Here is a 24,309-nt window from a genome sequence, read left to right as displayed (position 1 = left end):
AGTGACATAACATAACATAACATAACATAACATAACATAACATAACATAACATAACATAACATAACATAACATAACATAACATAACATAACATAACATAACATGATGTCATACACCAGCCTTTTGCTCTTGCTATACATTTATATCTTGGTTGCAGAGATTTACATTTGATTTATATATATTTTGATTAATTGAGACAGAGAGAGAAAAGTAAGAAAAAAATTTGGAGTTAGGTTTGTTTGTTTTGTTTTGTTTTTTTTCAACTCTGTATGTTGATTGATATAGTTCCTTCCAGCTGTTACTAATGTATGACAAATTGCTAACCTTGGGACAATGTGATGGATTTTCCTTCTTCCAGATTTGTAAGGACTTTGATGAAGGCTTTTGGCTTGTCTTTCATGGGTAGTTTGGTTCTATTAAATGTTCAGCAGCAGAAAAGACAATCCTCGGCAGCGCTGTGTCGTCTAACCACCAATATAAAGTAGACACAGTGGAGTGGTTTTACCGCTCTCAGCCAACTGGAGGTGGGCGACAGTTAGGGCTCTCCCGTCCCGTGAGAACAGAAACTGTTAACACAGCAATGGCTCCAGCATTGCTGAGTGGCACTAACAGGGGGAGGGGCTGTGTAGTGAGAGGACTCACCTCTCTCTACCCTCCAGTTTCCCTCATCGAGCAAAAAAGCTTTCTCTTGTCTCTTGGTTTGGTGTAATGTGCGTCAGGATCTCTGGAATTCAATTACTGTTCCCTTTTAGCCGCGCCTGTAATCTTCCTGTTCCAGTCATATGCTCTGGGTGCCAGCCAGTGTCACACACTTTTCCCAAAATGATTTCTTTTATGACCAGCCAGTGAGAGCAAAACCTGTATGCAGTTATAGAGCAGATCTGGATCCATTCAGCTCACCATTTTGCCTAAACCTAATTATGTTACATTTGAGGGAATGTCACTATAAACTGAGGGGGTATAACAGTGTACTCTCTAATGAGTGTTCAATTAAACAGAGAGCACCCACAAGGCAAACAGGGCCCAATAAAGCCAACTGAATGCTTTCCAGTTGACACAGTCTCTTCTCCTGAAGTCTTGAATCAACAATCCATGTTTCTAACAAAGACTAACAATTAAGAAAATATGTCTCACTTCTTCCCTGTGGGATGTGAGAACTCTTGAGACTGTCCTCACCAGAAAACCAAGCCTGTTTGTTGAAACACCTAAAAGAAAGTTCAACATTTTGGGAAATACACTTATTCCCTTTCATGCTGAGAGGTAGATGGTAAGATTAATACCACTCTCCTGTCTCTATGGAAAATACTGAGCTACCACCAGCAGCCACTAAGCTTAGCTTAGCACAAAGACTGGAAACAGGGGGAACAGTTAGCCTGACTGCACAGGAAACGAAATCCACCTACTGGTACAGCTAAAGCTCACTAATTAAGTTGTTATATCTGGTTTGTTTAATCCAAATAAAAACCGAAGTGTAAAAGTGACAAGATGCGACGTAGGGTTATGTGCTTGGCCGGGTGCTGCAACTAGAGCAGAAATGCTAAAACCTAACCCAATCTGAAACATGTTAGACATAGGGAGAGGAGATGAAATGAACCATTTTTTGAACAGACATTTGGCCTCTGACAAACGATGCTATACAGGTGGTATTCTAGCCTTAAGTTGGGAGGAACTCTTGCAATATGAACTGTTCTTTCATACAAAGTTGGAGGAACTGAGTGAGAGGAAGACAGGGAGGGTCTGCGGGCACTGCCATCACCTCTGACAAACACGCGGTTGTGTTTAATTATCAAGTGTTTACTCTCCTGTCCTGCACGTCAATCTCATGGACCCCCCAAAAAATCTGACACCACACTGTGGCCCCACGCTATTAACTAGAGTCAACAGAGCAATGATCTGTGCCTGGTGTTCCTGTCTTGTGATAGGTGAGGATCTGAACCCCCCACCCCTCCGCTCCACCTGCCTCTCCTGTCTGCCGGAGTTAATTTATCTGGGTGATAAGCAGGTGGACGAGGGGAGGAGAGGGCCTCAGACTGAGCTCCACTGTCAGACCTGGCAGACTGAGTGACAATGCTAATAGCCCAGTCCCATTAACCTCACCACACGCTTCACCTTTATCTACCACACAAAAGACTGTTTGTTTGCTTGTTGGATGATAATATTTGCCTCATGATTTGGCGGCCCCAGACATGACAAATATATTTGTGCATTCTGAGAAGGCGCTGTGATTCAGGTAAAGAGGGGTGCTACTAAAAGGAGACAGTGCTCTCTAGAGCTCCAGTCTGTGATAAGAGGTAATGTTCTTAGCCTAATCTGTAACTTTAAAATGAAGGACTATGCTTGTTTCCCTTTTCTTACTTTTAAAGAACAATATCTTTGCCTGGTATTATTCTACCATGCTCTTGGCTTACCTCTACCCAGTACATTTCGGCTTCATAAAACACAATGTATCTGCACATTGCATTAGTGCATTTAGGCAGTTTATTCTTATCTTGAGGCTGCGGTCCTATTATAGAGAAGTTCGGTGTTTGTATACGGGTCCTGTGGTGATCTCAGGGCTCTGGTGCCAGGCACAAGACTGAGAGATATTGCTTTAATTGGAGAGTTACTGATCCTGCAAGGCATTTGGGTGCCAGACGTTAGCATCAATGCTTCTCGCTGTATTCTGCTGCGCAATCACAAAAATGATATTGGGGGGACAGCAGGTGATCCATAAAAGCTGTGTTTTAAAGCCTTGTTAATTATTCCTTCAGAAGTCTAATGAACAATGGGGATAAAACCTTGTGCAGGGCAAATCTATTTGTGGGAGACGAGGAGCCAACTCTCTTTCAGATACAGTACTTCAGAGCCCCATCTCATCTGTCAACATGAGTCTATCATTATCAAACTCAAATACACACACACACACACACACACACACAAGCTTTGTGCTTTGATCATTCCCCTGAATATGACTGGTACAATATTTAATAGTCATATGCACTTACAGGGGTACAGTGTTTGTATAGAAATATGTGCTCAAAATGGTGTCTTCCATGCATAATGAAGCAGATGCCGAAGATTATATAGTTTGGCACACAATTTGAATATGCATAGATTATCTCCTATTTGATTTAGCAGCTGGTGTCTGGGTGCGGATGTGTACAGTCCATCACTTATGAATACCGGGACCTCCGCATTCTTGAATTTTTGTTTCAGTGTAGTTTATCACATTTCCCTGTGTGGAACAGACATCGTATTCTGTCTTTGGCTGGAGAGGGCTTAATACACGGCAGGCCTGCCAGCTCTTTCGCTCCATAAGAGATATGAGAAGAAGGAGATTAGCTCAGCTACCCATCCATGACCTTGATATTACGATGAAGACGGATAAGAGCTTTCTTCCTCCACCTGCCCCAAAGCCTGCAAGGCTGTTTAAACAGCAGGCCAGGCAGTCATCATCCATTCAAAACAAATGTCTTCTACTGGCGTTCAATTTTTCAGCCATTCTATTCAGCATCCTAAGTCAATTAATGATGTCATACGGTAGCAGAATAAAACAAATGCTTCCTATGTACTGGAGCCTTCACAGAGAAGCCTAGGATAGTGGCTGTGCAGTATATGCCACAAGTCTTTGTAATTAAAACTTCATTTTCACATAGCTAAACTGCCTTTAAAAGCTTCCCATAATAGGAGCATAGTAAAAAAAAAAAAGTTCCACTGTTTACTAAAAGGTTTCACTATTTACCCTCTCTGTGACAAACAAATTGTTAATTCCTTGCTAACAATGTCATGAGATTACTAGACTCTGTTTTACAGAAAGCACATTATCTGAACCTAAAAAAAAAGACCTTAAAGCAACTGTTTGAAATAATGAGCAGGGTAGAAGTGATCCGCACTCCATCCTAACCTAACAAAGAGATTAAAAATGCAATGTGGAGCTCAAGCACCCTGCAATCGCTGACTGTACTAAAAGAGGCTGGTTAAGTTGCTCCTTCCCTAAACAGCCACAAACTTTATCTTCTCCTCTTAGACCACATCCAAACAGAGATGATTTATCTTTATTGCATGTTTTGAGGATTTATTCCAATTTACAGAAACAATACACAATATTTCAAATTAGCACTCTTTGTTCATAATGAGAAATAAATTGCCTATTGATAATAAATAGCAGTAAAAGGATAATCCCATTTCTTTTGTCTTTTCTTAAGTAACTAAAAAGGCTTTGTTCTGCCATTGGAAGTCTACAGTAAATATATTATTGTACATGTTCTGCATAATCTACTTTTATGCAGAATATACGGTATATACTGTAATACCTATCCACTGCAGTAAGTGTAAGGATCCATCACTTGGATTCATTTAATAATGGTGTCTTTAAAATAGTCCAGCTCCATGTTTCCATTGCTGTGGCACTACTTGTCATTTTAGTACTCATCGGTTATTCAGCCTGGATTGCATGTCTACAACTTCCTCATTAGTGAGTCTCACTAAAAGCACCTGCAGTTGTCCACTGTGGGCTAGCACGTCATGGTGGAAACACTGAGAGGGCATACCTTTCTTTTACTAGAAAGCACTGAGAGTATTAAAGAGATGGCATTAGGACATAATGAGTAAAAAATGTCTCTCACACACCGGGCCAAGAAGCTGATGGGATTTTCATGCTAGACTAAATCTCGAATGCATTCGGCAGACAGACAACGCTCAGGACATATTTGTTTTTTACTGATGTAGTCGTTAGTTAACAGCTGTTGCTGTATTTTGAAATACAGTAAATGCCATGAATTAGACAGGATTCTTTTAATCTATGTTTTCTGCTGCCAGGACACGTGTTAGAAAGATACAAATGTGAAAGTAAATAGAAAATATTTGAATTTATTTTTTATTTTTTAAAGATTACAGTGCATGACTATCATTTAAGGAAACAATGAGTTGCCTGAATCTAATTGGTTTCAAAGTCAAATATATTGAATTTGATTTTTGTTTTGTTTTTTTTGTTTTTTTTTGTTTGCTTATGTGTTAATTTATTCCTACAAGCAAATTATTATAATGATTATAATAGGCATGTCAATGATTGAGCTTTTCTGTTTGTACAATACACATGCTACAGTCAGTGTGTTGTTTCTACTTCAAAGGGAAGAGGGATTTCTAGATATAAATAAAGGGTCTTCACACAAGTATAATAAGTAATTTAAAATAGTTAGAGAGAAGACTGTGCTGTGTCCCTCACTAGACCTGCTTATTTAAGTCCCTGGATTTGGCTAATGAAGCTGAAAATGCCCTTTGACCATTAAGTGAACTGATCTTATTTTCAGAGAAAGACTGGTGATTCATACAGTATGCAGGTTGAAATGCACTAGAGGCTAAAAAGAGAAAAAAAAGCTTTGTAGGAAGAGAAAAGGGAAAAGATAAGAGGGAGGAAAGTGAGGGCAAAAAAGGGAGAGCTGGCACAGAGGAAACAGAGGAGAGGTATAGATGGAAAACAGGATGTGATGGAGGTGGTGGTGTGCCAAAGTTATCCACTGATCCATACCGAAACAGATGCATTTGATCACAGCAAATCTCAGGCTTAGAGCATAAATACATAATAAACAAAAATTAATGGAGGCGAGCGTCATGCATGTGTTTCATCGGCCTGTGAGTTACCACTACAGTGACTGAAGCAGGGCAGAGGCATCCATATGGATGCTGCTTAGAAAGCAGACTTGTTAACATATCTCCTTCACTGCTCCTAGCAAAGCGTTACAGAGACGGAATACATATCAGCCACATCTAATAACAACAATACCAGTCTATGTGGGAGGGATTTTAAAAAACAAAAAAATATGATACAGCAAAAATTTTGCTGCCAAGCATGATGTTCATGCCAAATTGGATCAATATCTCTTGGGCAACTGCACTTATTGTAATGTGCTGTACAGGCTATATTCAGTAAGTACTCAATACCTCGTAATGAAACAGTGATAAAGAAAGAAATACTTCAACAATCTGAGCAACACAAACACTCTGATAATTTGACAGGCTAGCAGATGTCAAAGGCCTGGTATTATCCAGTAACAACTGATCACCACTAATTCTGCAAGTGTTCTGAGCAGACTGGTGGAGAAGCAATGAGCAGGACTCAGAGCTTACATCTGAATTCCATGGCTCGCAATTAGAACAACCATTTTTTTCCCACTAGTGCAGCAGAAAACACGAAGAAGTCAAGGATGATGAATTAGTCTAATGATTCCACAGTAATATCGCTCAGAGACAGAGCTGGAGGAAATTGCTGTTCCCAAGTGAAGGGCCTAAAATTACCCCTTAAGATACGGCTGAACTTTTGCCATTGCATTCTCTGTTGCCGTCATTATTCAGTGAACCCTCTTGTTTGTGTTGGTATCAATTGGATCTTCACTGCCTCCTATGGCCATCAAGGCAACGTTCTCTCCTTCCCTCTGTCACCTTCTCTCTTTTTTGCCCTCTCCTGTCTGTGTGATCACATGCTATAACAAGCACACAAAGCCCAGTGGGATGCTAATGCTCACTGCCACCTCCACCCCCACCTCCCCCGCCTCTATCTCCTTCTCTTTTCCCTCTGTCTGCTTGTCACCTATGACTGCCCCATCTGAGTCAAGTCTGGGGCATGATGGAGGAGGTATGTATTGTATAGGCAGTCTCAGATGGCTGGCCTCTGCAGCGGAAGAGAAAGGGCAGGGGCAAACATTATAGAAAACACAACACACACAAATGTAATGCCACGAAGCCTCAGGGGTGAAGGGCACAGGAGTCAACCCAGCAGTTCAGTGGTGAACGCTAATTAGCGCACAGCTCTGACCTTGACAAGCCATCCTTTCTCCTCCGTCAAGAGGCAGTTGTTGCCACAATGCAACACAGACTGAAAGAAAATCCTCAGCTGAATGAGATCTATTGACGGCAGGGTGAGCAGTGAAGAGGCAAGGAGACAGGAATAAAAACATCGCCACAACGCTTGACGTACTCCCTCAGCAGCTTGCTGTGACTTTGGCTTGTTGCACCCTCATTTGAATGCATTACACAACCTCAGAATACAAAAACACAAACCTCAATAAATAAGGCCTGTGTGTTTCAGGCTGCACCAGTCTGCGCTGATCTGGGCCTTTCAGCCCACTCTGCATGATTAACAGAGGTAGCAGCGTTTTGCTTGAATAAATTAGAAACTCCAGTGGCCTATCCACTTTTAAGGGTGAGGCAGAGGGAGATACACAACCGATATGTCTTTGTTTGCAGAATCTCCAAAGGCTCCAGTAATTGAATTTGCACAAAATTTCCATGTTTACGCCACAACAAAAGAAATTAGATAAAGCACGAGGAGGCAGTAGAAATGAAATGTAGCTGTCACAAAAATAACTCAATGCAAAGCCCCTCAAAGTTGATGTATCAGAAACTGTCTTTCACTCCTGATACACAGTCAGCAACACAGAATTACCAAAAACTATTGTCATCGTGAGACTTCTTGCCTTTTACTTTTAATTCTAATCAGAAAATGTCTCAATGGTAAAAACAATATATTGCTTTTGTCTCTTTTAACATGTACCAAATCCAGTCCAATCCAAAGCCACACCCAAGACCTGAGAAAAAAGGTCAGACCAGACTGGACCCTGCTGAAGTCTACACCATGATTACCATCAAATCCACACAAACCAGGACATAGGATTTCAAACAGAGCAGAAAAACAGGGAAGACCTCTGACTGAACCAATGTATGACCATGTTCTGGCCAAAAATAGCATCAAATATGTGTTAGTGTGGGCGTGTTGCTACAGGTGCAGTAGAGAAGATGACAAATGAACAGGTCCACTTTGAAGGTTTATTAAATGCAGAAACACAGAAACACTGCACGGCTGTTTATATTGCTTTGAGACATTTTTACATCTCTTATTGACACTGCAATGTTAAATAAAATACTTTATGCACAGAAGGTGCACATGAGGTATTGTAAACACAAGCCAGAAATATTTAGTTTGTATTGAGGAGGAAAGGATTTTCTCTCAGTATACTGCTGAGTAAGGTGCAACAATTTGTTGTGACCAATGGCTGCAAATATAGTACAGTACAACAGTGCATAACGTTGTAGGCTGACAGTCTAAAACAGTAACTATAGGATACAAAGCAGAGACCCTGCTGGTATAGTACAGTAGCATCCCTAAATACAGCCAATATTAAATTGTGTGTAATTAATCCATGAGCCTTTTTCCTGGATACATTCTCGCATTTATGACTTTTTCATAAAGGGGTTTCATGTATAATGGAAGCCAGAGGGAATGGGGAAGAATGTAAATTAAGAGTCAAGCTTGTTAGAGGGTCGGTTCGACTGTTTACATGCTTGACTTGCCCTGGGTCGACCCTAGTTAACAATTCATGGTGGAAGTTTTTCAATCTTTCAGCCAGACCTCGGCACAAAATGCATCTGCAGCCAAAAGGTGTACAGCCTGTCTCAGCTCACTCAGTCAACCCCCTTTTAAGCTGTCTGTTCCTGTTGTCCTCTTCATCTTCTCCTTCGTCTGGGTCTGCCTTCTATTGGAGACCTGCAGGTCAAGGTCCCAGCGCCATAGATGTGGAACACTGAGTTTTCAGGCCAAAGCACCCCCCTAAGCATCGGGAAAAAGTCAAGTGGCCCAATGAGGAAGACTTTGAAGAACAACTGGTATTTATATGACGATGAATGCACATGGAATCAGATTTTTTTTTTAATATATATAAAACTATCAGCAGAAAATACTGAACAGATGTATGCTAAGTAACCATTAAGCACATCTCTTTATGAGCTCCTTGAGCAGAAAACTTCATGAGCTTAACCGCTGCATGATTAATCACTTTCCAAAAAGAGTTGAAATCTTTTATCAACAGGGACAACCAATGCCCTTGGCAGTTAATGGGTGTCTATGTAGAGTAGGAGTGTGGAGGGTTGTGTGGAGAGTGTTGTGTGAGTAGGCAGCCATAAGGGAACTGATCCACGTCTGTGTGCTCAGCAGAGTACATCAGGACTGAAAGGGACATCAAAGAGTGACGACAAAGGATTATGCTGAGCATGAGGTGTGTGTGTGTAGGTGTTGGGGTTACTCTCCAGTCACAGTGTTAATGACTATAGCAGGATGGGGGAGGCCATCTCACTCTCCTTCTGGCCATCCATAGTGCTGCATTTCCCTGTCAGCGGAGCAGAGTCTGGGAAGGGGGTGTTCAGTCCAACGGATAATGGGTATGAACACAAGAATAAAATTTATCATGCATATTAAACCACAAGGCTGGCCTCAGAATATACAGAGTGCATAAAAGGATGCACAGGACGTGGTGGGAAAACAAAAAGAGGGGAATAAACCATAAGGAGAGGAAAGCCCGGGCCTGAGCCAACCCTCCCCCTGCTGGGAGATAAAGATGACTGATACCTGCTCCATTTCCAGCCCAATCTCTTTAATGCTAAAAGGAGCCAAGGATAGGAGCTAAGAGAAAGGAGAGGGAATTGGGCACAATGTACAGCAACTCTTTCTCCCTCGACCAAGTTTATCTCAGTTGAATTGCAGACATCGCCCTCTCTTCATCACTCTACCCCGCCTTGCTTCCCTGTCTCCTCCTATATCTCTGACTAACACTCTCATGTTTGTGGTGGCAGACAAACACCAACATCAGGTCCCTGGGCAGATGTGCTTCCCAGTGTTCCGCACAGAAAACGGATTGTTCAAATGCTGAATAATTACCATGATAATCATCTCCATCCCACAAGGGGTCTGAAAATGCATACCTGACATCTGACATTTGGTACCCATGGCTCCTCTCTCAATCTGCATAATCACATTCCTTCCTAATTTCCATGCATATGTTTGGGAGAAAAAAAAAACTGAGGTAGATTTGTTTGCATTGTGGTGTGGGCTCAGTTGGACTAATATACCACAACACAGGGCTTTCACATTAGAGCTGAAACAATAAGCTGATGAGTCGAAAAACATTTGCAACTATTTTGACAATCAGTTAATCATGTCAGTCATTTTCAAACAAATATAGTGGAAAAATGCCAAATATTCTCTGGTTCCAGCTTCTCAAATTAGAAACTGTGCTGCCATTTTGTGTTTTCTATCATTGTAAACTGAATATCTTTGGGTTTTGGACATCCGAAGTCGTCACCTAGGAAACGGTGTATAATTGATGAAAATAACAATTAGTTGTGGCTCTAATACACAACCTTTAGTAGCAACACTTCCTTTATACTGTACTGAATACCAATGGTATCAAAGACTGTGTCAAGACCTTCAAGGCATTGTACAATACTCTACTTGTCACCTTTGAAGTACAAAGCCAGTAAGTATTACCCATAAAGGGGCATTGAGAGTGTCAGTAATTGCTTCACCACACTGACTCTTCATGGACCTGACTGGGATGGTAAGCAAAACAATTATTTTCATTTTCAAAAAGGCACCCATGTACTAAGATCAGCTACAGCATGTGCAACAATACAGCAGCTCCTTTATAGGGAACTTTCTGAAAGGACAAACATTTTCAATACTATGGATCATTTTCAGGCCATTATTAAGTTGTACAAATGCATTTACAGTTCAGTCCAGTCCATATGTATTGTTTTGGCTCTGTACAATAACACACAGGATTTAAAATGAAACTTTTTTTTTACTAGGTTTATTAATTATAGGACAATACCCTAATAATCCAGTTGTCTGTGACTTGGCTATTCTAGATTTTCTATAATATTGGATGGTTAAGAATCCTCATGGAAAAATCAACTACTACTTAGAGACTGCAGTCACCACTTTTTTAAGTTAATTGCTATGTTTTCATTATTTTTGATTCCACTGTGTATGGGCAGGACATTTTTTTCATTTAATTCTAATTACAGTTATATGATATCTATCTGAAACTTCCAGTGGAGTTTGACAGTGTAAAAAAAAAAAAAAAAAAAAAAGACTAAATCGAGTTAAATCACAAACCCACAAATCTAAATACCACACTGTAGGGGGATAGTTTTTATCTCATACTGCTTATAAAACACCAAGTTAGGAAAGAAAGAAAGAAAGAAAGAAAGAAAGAAAGAAAGAAAGAAAGAAAGAAAGAAAGAAACTGATATTGCATTAATTGTTGCACTAAAAATCTAAAATTACTATATCATGAAGTATTTCTACAACACTAATTGCACTAACTACCTTATCATTTATACATACATGGCAATGACAGTTAATATGGCAGTGGTGTAAAGGCAATAGTTAGGTTTCCATCCAAATGTAGCACAAATTTTAACTTAATTTCCAGCAAATAAATCATGTTCATGTACATTAAGATTTATTTGCTAAGTCTGTTTCCATTACACATTTTGTTTTTATCAATACATCATTTTCCACATCAGCAAGACGTAAAACTTTTACTGTTCTATTGAGCATTGAAATTGAGAACCTCCAGTGTGGAGGTTTTTATCAACATTATAATGAAAGGAATATGACTATGTCAGTAGCAATACTGTGTGTCTTAGGTATTGCGCCTGTGCATCAAGAGCAGTTTGTATTCAGTGTTCAAGAAGGCAGTGAAATATAATATCTAATAAAAACATAAAAAACCATTTATAAGGATTTTATATCAGTGTTTATCCCTGAGCTTCATAGTTTGAACATCTTTGCTGCACTCAAACAGCTTGCACTGGATCTGCTACACTGAGACAACACAGTATATCAATTACACCAGTAGTGCGAATGCCACTGCAATGCACACTGAGATCTTTTTTTTTCTTCTTCGTTTTCACACATTCAAGACTTTTATAAGACATTAGGAGATAACAAGTTAGAAATGGTGAGAAGTGATTAGGCACAGCGCTCGACAGATATGAGAAACGCAGTTAGTCCCTGTTTAGCACCTGTACAGTATGCCTCAGTCTGATGGTAGGGCAAGCGGGGGCTCCCCCACCCCCTCCACTATCCTCACCACAACACAAGGCCCACTCACATATTCACAGCTCTGCAGAGCAGCTTGGCTTCAGCATGAGCTCCAATCCCTCTCACTCTGAATCATGCTGTGATGGGACAGCAGTCCAGCCTCTCATATTTCCTCAAAAGCACAGTCACTGATACAAAGCTTGACTGGCAGCCAGATCCATCTCTGTAGCTTTTTGTTGCCTCCACCTGAGAGAAAAGCCCTTAAACTGTGATGGCCACTCATTCCCCTGAAAGCGTATTGTGGGTTTTATGACAGAGTGTGTCGCCCCACAGAGGATCATCTGATGTGGTCTACCATGGGGTGCCTATGTTTCATGTATTACACACTGCAGACCCAACAATGCAGGGCCTTCCCATGTCTCTCCCTTCCTTTGTTTCTCATTATTGAGCTAAATGGAATTAAGAGCTTTTCTATTGGGATCCGTTTTTTTCTGCACTCGCCCTTTTGAACAACCTGAGGGGGATTTTAACATGCTATTACCCTTTGACACAGTGCCGGTATTGGAAGTAGGAGAGTTGTGAGGTATTTAGCCGGGGCTCCAGACAGTGAAATGGAAGGCAGGAAAAGACCGGCGCTCTCCTGCGAAAAGAGATGGAGAGGGAGCCTGGGGGCAGCAGGGGTGGAAGGCCCCAGCCTGGGCCCTGTCCACAGCAACCTGCCAGACACAGCCTGAATCCCATTTATTCCTGGTGACCTTAAATAAAATGCTGGCTACCCCTGTGGGCCCCATGTGAGGCCAAAACCAAATGGGCTGTGTTCTCTTCTCTTTCTACCCCACTGCTAGAGAAAATGAGCTTTATCTGTGGGGGAACTCGGGGCCATGTGACTAAATGCCCCCTTCCCGGCATGAGTTTCCTCACAAACTCTATTCTGCAGTTAATCTGCAAAGCTGTCGCCTTTTAATTACTGGCTTTTGGTATTGGAGTGCCCTATTATGGAAACCTTTTGATTCATTTAGCAAAGTTTCAGCTTATATATCACCAGGGCAGCTGGACGGTTTGCAGTTTGAGATATAAAAATGCCTTATCATGAAAATGTACATGTACTCTCATCAAACACATGCTCCCCAAGGTGACATGGAGGCTGCCTGACAAATGTGTTGGTTAATTACTGCAAAGGAACTGATAAAAGGAGTATGCGATTCTAGTTGATTAAGTTAGGTTGTCAACACACTGGGCAGTGACAAGTATTACAAAGGTGAGAAATTGTTAGATGAAGCTCAGTGTGTGTCTGCCTGACTGTCCAGGGCACACAGCGAATAATACAATGTATCACAGATTCATATTAAGTGCTTTGATATTTGAAGCCAGTTAAAACGGGCATGTGTAATGTTTTAATTAATAAATCATTCAACTCAACACCGAGCCGGTGAAACTGGAAGCGATGATTTCACACCATGTTTGTATTTTTATGCATCGAAATCAAGCATAAGCTCAGTTGTATCACACTTCGCTAGCTGCCACATTTGCCATGCTTTGCATTGGTTGATTCACATAAACAGCAGGTGTCCACAGCCGTCAACAACAGCTCCACCGCATTGATTGAGACAGCCTGCCGCTGCCAGGGATATGAAGAAATGTATGTCTTTCACCTTTAAATCATTGGTCCTTTGTTAGTTTGTTGCTTTATTTGTTGATTTATTTATTTTAAATACATTTTTGTATTGTCCTCACCTTTTGCATCTACTTCACCAGGTTTTTTTAATTTTTTTAATTTTTTTTCAAATATTTGAAATTTCCAATCCAAGCTAAGAAAGTCGCCTATCCATCAAGGGCACCTCTTTGTCACATGAACCCACACAGTGTACTGGTGGTTTTCAAGTGCCCACTACACGTCAATGCACAGCAAAAGTCTGCATGAGCAACTCTAATTAAAGTGGAGTTAATCACAAATAGCTGGATAGGGCCACAATTGAGGCATATGTTAAGAATGAATTGCTAATTAGAGCGGCAAGCAGTGAGACAAGTCCCAGACTGCTTGAGAAGTCTTGGCACGTTACTAATATATGAAAAGGTATAAACAAACAGCAATCTGGTTGTTTAGCTCCTCCATCCCACTTACAAGGATCCAATTATGGCAGATCCCTGGAGCCGCCAATACAATCAGGCAAGAGTGAGTCGGCGTTATGATTAACTGTGAAGGCCACGTACTCTCTATGGCTGCTCCAGCCAGCCAGTAGGCCTCCTCTGACGGGGGTGGTTATGTGGCTCAGTGAGCCCCACCACTCCACTCCCACAACAGGCCAATGGAGAGTCCAACACCACAGAACACAACAACAGAACACAGCCCAAGCCTCAGATACTGCATTCAGGCTGTGTTGTAATATGGACAAGCTAATTCACTGGATGGTCTGCTTTTATAGGGCGCCCGCTAGGGTGCGGTGTAACATACAGTGAATGCTATGAATTCCTTGAACAGTATGTATGGTGCTCATGTGTTGAGGGAACACAACTCTTTCTCTCTTATGACTTAGAGCCAGAATGGAGGCCCTCATATACACCTGACAACTTTTTCACAGCAAGAAGACAAAAATGCAGCTGAAGCTTCCCATCAGTCCACAATGAGAAGCTTACAGAAGCTGCTAATCTTCGTTGACAGCATTTTGTCCGATCAGCTAGGCAGGGTTTAAGACCTGTACCCCTGCCTGTGAACACCAAAGGCACCGGTAGCTTCTGTAAGCAGAATTGCTGTTTAACAGGATAATTCTATATCAAACCCTCTCCAGTGCAGCCTGCATCCATACATCCAACTGTGCCTTTCACCACACTTTCAGGAGGAATATCAGTGTGCAGCCGAGAGGTAAGCTTGGCAATGGATGAAATGTGCTTTTTTTGTGCCATTTATCATTCAGTGCTGGAGGTCGTGTACAGTTAGCCATCTGGATCCTGGGGAACTGTAAAACGTTCTCCCTGATACCAGACTGCAAAGGAGCAGTCGAGCCAGAGACAGAAGCAAACACATCATGTGCCTGTACAGATGCAGCTTTGCCACATAAGTAATTCATAAAATAACACGGTGTTAAGTCAAGATTCTACTGTAAATGCAGCTTGTGCAATGTGTTGATCATATGATGTATTAGGTAAATTAAAGGTTGCTGCTTTTCCTTTTCCTCCCCACAGGCAGGATGTGGTACACGTCTGTAAACTCAAAGTCGAGAGGGGATCACTCAGATCATCACCAGCCATCCGGCGCTAACAAGAAAGACACCTACAGACACGCCACTGGAGGTGAACAGCATGATATAGTCAGTTCTGCACACAGACAGATGTATACACACACACACACACACACACACACACGCACACACACGCACACACACACGCGCACACACACTCACTAACAGGGCACTCTGCAGGTGGGAAACAGTGTGATTCAGTCCTGACTTTAACCTGTGTGGCGCTGCCTCAGATACTCACAACAACACAGCGCACATCCGATGTCTTTGTTTCATTTACTCTGAGCCAAGAAGGCCTAGTGTTCAAAAAAGACCCCCCACACCACTTCAATTAGAGACGCTGATTGGTACCAGTCCTTATTCCAGCAGGAAGCTACTCAACCTTCAGCTCAGTCCAACTTTTTACACCTTGATCCAATCTGGATCTTCCTCTTGCCCTGCCTCTTGTTCGCTCTCAGTTATAGCCTGCCTGATACGAGTGTGTCTGCGTATGTGTGTGTACTTGTGTGTATTTTACAGGGTGCTCTGTTAGCACAGCAGCACTGGCCGGCCAAGTCTTCACTCCCCTCCCCAATGATTAATATGCCGGCTTATGGCGGAGTTGCAGGGACAAGGGGGAGGTCGAGACTGGAGATTTGTCTGTGGTTTAATTAGTGCATTCCTGGCAAATTCTCCATCCATAATTATGGCCAGGGTTCTTTCTGACCTTTCTGGTATTTTCTGCATGTTTGGCTTTTACCTGATCATGTTTTATTCAAGATCTTTGTTGTGTACATTCTGTTCAGCCGCTGTCTCTGCTGCTGCACAAAAACAAGAAAAAAAAAACACTTTACAGGATGGCCAAACGGTATTTCCATCCTTTATCATTTCCCTTTGATTCTTTTCCTGTCCCTACTCTCTGAAATTATGAGGCTCTACCATGAAGCGATGGGGCCAGCGTGGCACTGGCTGACAAGCTCGTCCAGAAGGCAGACATCCATATTTATAAACATGTTATTCTGTTTGCTTTCATAAAATTCAATTTTGCACAGATGAGAAAAAAAAACATTCTAACAACATGTGAATAGCTGTCACCATCAGCCACTCAATGGACAGGAAAGAAACTATATTTTTTCCTCTGAGATGTTGTTTTTAGCATCAGGGAGGAGACAAGAGGCAGAGTGAATAAAATATGTATTTCAACTGTAAAAGGACAGAAATAAATGATGGGAAAAAAATCACACTGTTAAGTTAAGAGCTTGCATATCAATAATCTTAATAACAAGCTTACTAAATGATGACTTCTGTCAAACTAGGATTTGTGTTTTAGAAAACTTTCCACATATGAGGAAAAAAGAGAAACAACTCGAGATGGGAATGTGGTGCACACACTCTTTACTTGATAAGCTGTGTAAGTCGGGGCAGATGTAGCCTGTACTATCAACTATAGATGATAAAGAGTGATAAGATAGTCGTCTACAGTATGCATGCACATAGGCTCGTACACACACACACACACAAACACAAACACAACAGCGCAAATATAAGAGCAGAGGCAGCGCTGGGGGGATTTGGGCATCCAGGGCCCCTGTGGGGAGGCAATGGCTTCCTGTTTGCAAGCCTTTCTTTAGTGAAAATGCTTAAAACGGGCCAAACGAGAGCAGTGCTTATCCAGCAAAATTGCTGCTAGATGGAGCAGAAAGTGCACAAATTTTCTATGACACCCCAGTAATGAGGTTTTATATTGACCCAGGCACAGTGAGTGGAAGGGCTCGCTGCTCCTCTTCTCCTAACTCAGTCAGCTCTCTTCACCCTCTATATGGGGCCCCACTAGAAAAAAAACAAAAAAAAAACAGCATGGGCTCAGACAGGTAGCAGAGCAAAAACACACACAACTAAACGAGGGGCACTTATCAAGTATTCATAAACCTCCATTACACTGCTGGTTTTTCCTTAAACTGTGAGAAAATAAATGATTTTCTGTCTCGCAGAGAAGGAACATATTTTATTCCTCATCACATCAGAGCTGTTTTGGCATGAAACTGTGCGTGGTTTTTTTTTTTGTTTTTTTTACCAGGTCACAAGGGTAAGTGCAGACAGCAATTTCCATGGTGGATGTGCACAGACAGACCTCCCCTGTATCATGTAAACCCTTTCATGTATGTTATGCTTTAAATCTTTTATCATTTTCATTTAGTACAGATTTAAATTCTTATCAAAATACAACTTTTAATGTGATAAAGGAAGAGTTGGTACTGGGTCACCTCATACACAGGTCAAACACTGTGCTTTACTGAGTTAATTTAGAGCTGGAGAAAGTGGTGAATTCATGGATTAATCAACTGGAACAAAAATTTATCACCAGCTATTTCGATAATCAACGAATCATTTAAGTAATTCCAGCAAAAATACTAGAAAATAATTCTCTGGTTACAGCTTCTCCAATCTGAGAATTTGCTGCTCCACTCTGGTTTATATCATTGTAAACTGAACATCATTTGGCTTTGGGCTGTTGGCTGGACAAACACAAAACCCAGACCTCTGAAAGTGTCGCCTCAGGCTCTGGAAAATTGTGGCAGACATTCATGACATTTCATGGAGCAAATGATTAATCAATTAATCATGACAATACCTGACAGATCAATAGATAATGAAAATAACTGTTTGTTACATCTCTCAATCAATTTGTTAAATCTTCTGAGCCAACACCAGAATTAAAAAAGAAAACAAATCACAACCTACTGTGCTTCTCTACACTTTTTTTTTCATGTTTCCTTTCTGAAACAGTGAAATCAATAAAGTGTATTTTGCTTCTCCAAAAAGCAGCTCAATGAAAAACAGCACTTTATTGAACTATTTGTACACATCACTATCTTCTAAAATAACATTAACTCATTTGCCACAGCAGGTGTTTTCATGTAAGTGGATGTAAAAAGTGCGAGTCTGCCCTTGAAAGCATGTTTGTTGTTCTGTCATTTTCATATTTGTATTTTGCCCTAGAGAGTCTGCACCTCCAGAGAAGGACTGTTTCTCCCCAGAGGAGCCAGCCTGGACGCTCCTCCCTGCCCATTAAACTGTCTGCTGATTTTAATGGAGGGTGCGAGAACCTGATTTGATTGGCCATTACTGAGGCCTGCACCAATTCCACCTGCTGAGTATAATATATTCCTCCACAACCTGCTAATATGTATTATGTTCTCATTCTATGCAAACCTCTGCTGTGATGCACCAGTATCTAGCTTTAAAAACTGCTAAATTTGTTGGTCACACACACCCCACGACCCCCTCTTGAGAAACTGTAGGCAAAAGGTTTTACTCATTTAAAAGAAATAACATTCAATATATTCTAAGCATATAATATTTTATTATATTATTTTCTTTTTTTTATATATATTTTTTTCTGATCCAGTATGTGTATCTGTTATTAGCCTCTGACAAATATACTTTTATACTTAATGAAAAACTGACTATAATTGTTGGCTTTTATACAAAACTGTACAAACAGAAGTGCAGATGCTTTGATAACAGCGCAAGCTTTTCGTTTGATCAGAGTCTCCCTGAAGACATCTCCCTCCCAGAATCCTAAATGCCTAAGGCAGTGGCCCATGATGCACGGCTCTATATCCTGGAGCTGGAGCAAGTAAAGGTCAGCGCTGGATGTTTGTGAAAAACCAGGAGACCTGCTGATCTCTGAACAGCTATTGTAGCCATACTGTAGCATACGTGTAGTGTCCAGCGCTGTGGCCTAACACTGACATTCAGAGCAGAAAGAAAGAAAGACTTAAAAACCATCCATCTACCCGCGGCGCCTGAGAAACAAGTCTGGCTGAATATCAGCGTCTTGTGAGCGAAGGCGCAGCTCAACACAGGACTGGCACTCTCATTAGCAATATTTTTATATGTCCATCAGGATAGCATGCACCGAGCTATTTTAAGCAAATGCATCACCAGTGAGTTTTTGCAAAGTCTGCAGTCCTCTGATAAATTAAAAATGTATGCATGGATGGAAATAATTTTGGTATACATCATAATTACCTTAAAGGGAAACTTGTTTCAAGAGAAGGGGGGTTGTTTCTAAAAATTATCGTTCAGAAGAATTTTAATAGCTCAGTAACAGCGTTAGTATCCTTGCAAATATCTAGCCAAAGCATCTTCAGCCATTTAGCCCTGTTTTCTATATAATCTGTCTGAGGTGCCAAGATACAGTCTGTGCTTTCTGACAAACGTAAGCCTCAAAGGCCACTCACAATGCATTAAGAATGTTTTCTTTTTGACAGACATCAAAATGTGACCTTTAAATGATTCTTGTTATCAGGGAAGCTGAACAAGAAAATCGATAGGATGCAGCTGGAGAAGAGGGATTAATGCAGGGCAAATTGATCATTCCATTTCATTTTCATCTTGATTTGATGTGCCAGCCGTACACACCTAATCTGACCACAAACTGCTTTTAACACTTCACAGGAGAATCCTTGGAGCAGAAAAATACAAGCTCAACAAGCTTCTCAGTTACTAAAATGATAGGGCAGGAGCACAAGCCTTTACTGACAGTTAACCTTAATAATAAAGAGACCGTTTTTTTCCCTATTCTTTTCATCACTTCTCTCTGCTTTTTAGAGAGAGCTTCAGTGCTGTTGCCTCTGCTCCCCAGAGGGAATACAAGATGGCAAAGCTCATTGTCTATTTCACACAGTTTATGGGTCCATCAAACAGCAAAAACAAATACATTAATCATCAGAAAACACTGATAGATCATTAATTATTGTACCTCACTGTTGATGTCACACGTTGTTGAATCCTTTCATGGATAATCAGAGCACTTCGGCAGAACTTTATTAAACAAACTGTTCATTTACAAAGTCATGTCTGGACGCGCAGGCTCCGAGTCAGGGAGATAAAAGAGGATATTTTCTTTTAAAGAATCTTTCAGTAAACATTAAAAGGAATATCTGCCATAGAAGAATTGCACTCTTTTTTTCCCATGCTGCTTCCCGTACGCAGCTGAGATTGGGAGCATATTACCGCTGAAATGCCAGAGCTCGACAGATAACTGTGATAACAAAGATAGCAAATCTGGGAAATGAAAAATGGCACTTCTCTTCTACAAGGAGATACATCAGTGTTTATTAAATCAATGCCAGACAGAGGAATCTGAAGGTAAAATAATGAACCACTTATAAATGATCTTTGCTTCGCTGGGCCTTACCTGATCAGGGTGTTCAGGGACCACCAATGCGAGGCATATTAGGAGAGGTCTATTAATCCTGGTGCTTCTCATAGCTGACTATAAAATGGGTGAGTCCTCTGTGACTTACTAGGCACATCCTTTTTAATTTTTCAATGTTAAAAAAAAAAGTCAGCCACACAGCTCTCATTGATTGGGTGTGAAAGTTTGGGTTGTCTGTGTATATCTGCTGTAACAGTGTGGATATTTCATTATGGTGCTCTGGGACACACATTACGCAGCTCTGCTACCTTTCGCACGGCATCCATGGCAACTAGGGAGGCCGCTCTCCCTGCAGAAATGTGCTTTTAATTGAGTGACATCTAATCAGGCAGTGAAATACAGCAGTAGAGTTAACAAAACAGGTCAACAAGGGACAAGGACTTGCTGCTGCAGTCGCCATCGCAGCACAGCGTTCAGTTGTGATGTTGACCAAGCCATGTTAGTCTGGTTTTAATGAACAAAATTACAGGGTTGGAGGTATTCTTCACAAGATCCTTGGGTGAATGTGTGATTGGATATGATGAGCCCTTCTTAAGACTACACCAGCTTGGGGAGGAGGCATGTCTTTGATGTGCTGAAATTACTGGAGCTGAGAGGTCTCACAAGCTACGCCTTAACACATATTAAACAGGCTCTAAAGGATGAATTTTTCACCGTCATCTGTTTTTTTTTTTTGTTTTTTTTTCCTTTAGCTTGTTGCATGGAGTGCCAGCCTTGGCTGTCTGCTATTTTCTTCCTCAAATAGGGCTTGTGGTTTTAACTGAAATAGCATTTCTTCCTCATTATCAGTTGTTGAATCAGTGCACAGGGGGACACCATCAACTCCCCTCGACCTAAAATCATCTGCGCCGACAGCACTCTGGAGTGACACACATAGATGGAGGGGGTAAAGGCATAGTCTCAGGAAATCTCCTGCCAGCGCTTTGGGGAATCATTGGAATTCATGATCTTTTCTCAGTATGCTAACAATAATCTTCTGCTCGCTCCGTCTCGCACATCACCAGGCATAGCAAACACTTGTCTTCACCAAGTCTCAGGGAGAATCAGCTTCTCCTCACCATGCAAATTTCAGGGCCATGTCTCTCTTTGTATTACAACTATGTCCTCAACCTCCTCCAGTAGCTACCTTTCATACAGCTGGATGATGAATCCAGGGCTCATGAGTGGCAAGCTTAACACACACATTCATTCTCACGGAAGATTTTACTTTGATATGCCCTTGAGCTGCAAACAACAGGCAAATGGACTTCTGCCCCTCTTGCTGTAGATTACAATAATTCTCTGAGACACATTTTAAGGCCCTCTAAATGTCTCTGCTAAACAAATGCCCCACTCTAGGAGCAACTCTGCCCTCACTCTGAAAAAAGGTACAAGATGCTTTTGTTAAGCAGAGTATAACAAATGTTTCTGCAGTGAAAATCTCCTGGATAAATAAAATGCAGCTCAAGTGAAATTTGTCTGCGTTTGTTCATTCCTCTATGTGCAGGACTGCAAAGAGAGCTCTTAATTGGAGGCACCTTAGATTGATGTTTCTGAGGGTGGAGCTTCAGCCTTTAGTTCATGCTTTACTAACAACTGAACTGTTGTCAAATGAATTTGAAGCTGATCGCAGCAGTGATCTTATATCTTAGGGAGGATTAGCTTCTTGTTATTGGTTTGTTCTGTGTATCTTTGACTTGGCAGCTCATCTGTTGTTTTAATAATGAAACACGAACAAATTTTTAAATTGGAAGGTTTTAGCTCTTTGATGTTGTATGCATCTTATTTTTTATATATTTTTTATTGTTTTCATTATTAATGAATTAAACTTACTTCATTTATTTATACGAAACCCTAATAAATGAAACTTGGCCAAATAACACATAAAACCTGACCAAATAACTGGAAATGATGTACATGTGCTTCCCAAGAGATATGACATCAATCAGCCAGATGTTGGCACTGTCATTAAGGCTCAAAAATGCAATTTTTTTTAGAGCTTTTTGAGTTTTTACTTTAAAAAAAACAAACACATTTGGTAACGTTTGGGGACTGAGATACACATTTCTATTTTATCTTAAGACAAAAATGTCTTTGGACTGAAGTAAATATTGGAACAACAGATGGTTGTGATAGAGTTTGTACCACACCACTAAAAGAGGTGATGAATGTGTTATGAGCACTGGTGAAGATAAATAAAGATATAACCATACACTCAGGCCCATGAATTGATTTATGGCATTTTAACTGCTCTTTGTGATTTTGTTTTGCTTCAGACAAGCCAAACATTTCCCACACTACCAAGGTGTAAATTTACAGCAAATGTAAACAAAAGAACTTCACAAACATTGGTAGTAAACACATGAAGCAATTACACTGTATGTTCACATTTCTTCATTAACATTAGGACAATAATCTGGTGACTAGTTTGAGATTGCAATCACATTTAAAATGTTTCTCAGGCACTGTGTCTTATCGTACTCGTGGCATTATAGAACCATTTCATCTGCCTCACCTCCAGCGTGAAGCTTTTGATGGTGTCAAGTGGGAGACGACAACCAATTAAAAGAAAATCAGTCAAACAACTGGGGGTCAGATCTCAAGATGCTCCCAATCACTCATAATTTCCTGTTGTTGTGCTGCATTTTCCACTGCTGCTGATTGGAGTTTGATAAGTCAGTGCGCACAATGGTCAGTGCGTCGTATATGCAGTTATATCTCATCAAAAATAAGCCCTAGTGAGTATACCGGCAAAACACTCTACTTATCTGTCCTGTCTTTGGATAAGGCAGGTGACCCTCGCAGCTCAACCATGTTACCTTAAACAAACAAGGGCAGAGGTGAGAAGACTTGCAGCACCTTTAATAATACCTTTGCCCCACAGCACTGCACAGGGTGGTCGCTCTCTGCTTGGTTTTAGGAATGCAAAGGCCGGGAGATGATAGGAATGGCATGTGTGGGATCTGGCAGGACAAGGCAGTAGTCCTGATAGTGTTTCTGTGCACGTCCTCCTCTGTTAGTCATTACTGTGTGCAGACGAGGGGTGATGTTTACTCTGCTGAGACAAGCAAGTCTACTGCTCTGGGTTGCAACCTTGTGACTCCCTTCTCCCTCCTGCTGCCAGCTCTCCTAACGTCTAGCCCTGGCCCTGCCACTCCAGGGGCTCACCAGCCTATTGCTGCTGCTGAATGCCTACCGTCTACCAGGACCAGATTTTTGGAATAAATCCGGCTGTTGGGTGGGTGTTCGGTTGATATTTCAGGAAATAATAGCATAATACACACAAGGGATGTGATACTGCAATACAATGCTGTGCCATTTTTTTTCTGCCTCTGTCTGTAGTTTCCTTGTGTTGTCACTTTCAAACATTACCTCCACCCACACACATACGAGAAAAAAAGAAAGTTAGAGAGAGATGGTGACAGAGACTTACTGCAGTACACAATGTATGAAACAGGGAGTTGCAATCCTTGGTAATAGATAGAAAAAAAAAATCAATGAAAATATAGTTGAATGGTTTATCATAAAAAGAGGATGAAAAGAAATGAGAGAATATGAAAAAAGAAATTAAAGATGTTAGCAAACAATTGACAATTTGTTTGTGTTAAGCTAATGGCTCAAGGACAGAGGAAGTAACAGCAGAGTGTGGAATAAAAAAAAAAAGAAAAAAGGACACAAATAAATAAATTGAATGCAACAGTTATAATATAACAAACAGAAACAATTAGAATGCTCAAGGAAAATAAGGCAAAGGAGACAGAAGCAAAACAGTTGTGACAGATAATGGCAATGATTGTGATACATAATGGCAAAAGGGTCAAATCAATTATAATGCACCAAATAAAAAATGAAATGATTACCAAGCTTATGCAGGAGGTCAGGGGGTCAGAGGTCAAGTTCAATATAAACACGGAAACCATAATGGCGTCTGCATGGATGTCTCTGGAAGAAATAAACAAGGAGTTGATGTAAGTACACTTCACTGTAAGTGCTGTTTAAATCCTACATCTACTTGACAATATGTAGCACTCA

The 24,309-nt window shown here is 40.9% G+C and overlaps 1 protein-coding gene across 9 annotated transcripts in view; it reads right to left on the bottom strand.

Moving 5' to 3' along the window:
* The window catches only part of camta1a (calmodulin binding transcription activator 1a), a 281,952-nt gene that overhangs the window by 210,520 nt on the left and 47,123 nt on the right, over positions 1-24,309 (bottom strand). For 2 of the 9 annotated variants that reach the window (XM_071476964.1, XM_071476965.1), the window contains exon 3: positions 24,138-24,219. The exons of the other annotated variants lie outside the window; for them this stretch is intronic. In XM_071476964.1, coding sequence (XP_071333065.1) covers positions 24,138-24,219 — 82 coding nt within the window. The remainder of the gene's footprint in view (positions 1-24,137; positions 24,220-24,309) is intronic. 9 annotated transcript variants of the gene reach the window in all.

The sequence above is a fragment of the Trachinotus anak genome, unplaced genomic scaffold (genome assembly GCF_046630095.1).
Source record: "Trachinotus anak isolate AG129_WGS33_773 ecotype Australia unplaced genomic scaffold, CSIRO_AGI_Tana_v1 ptg000004l, whole genome shotgun sequence".
In the NCBI taxonomy this organism is placed as follows: Eukaryota; Metazoa; Chordata; class Actinopteri; order Carangiformes; family Carangidae; genus Trachinotus; species Trachinotus anak.
Note: the sequence above shows the minus strand (reverse complement) of the source record. Positions and strands in the feature narration are given on the sequence as shown.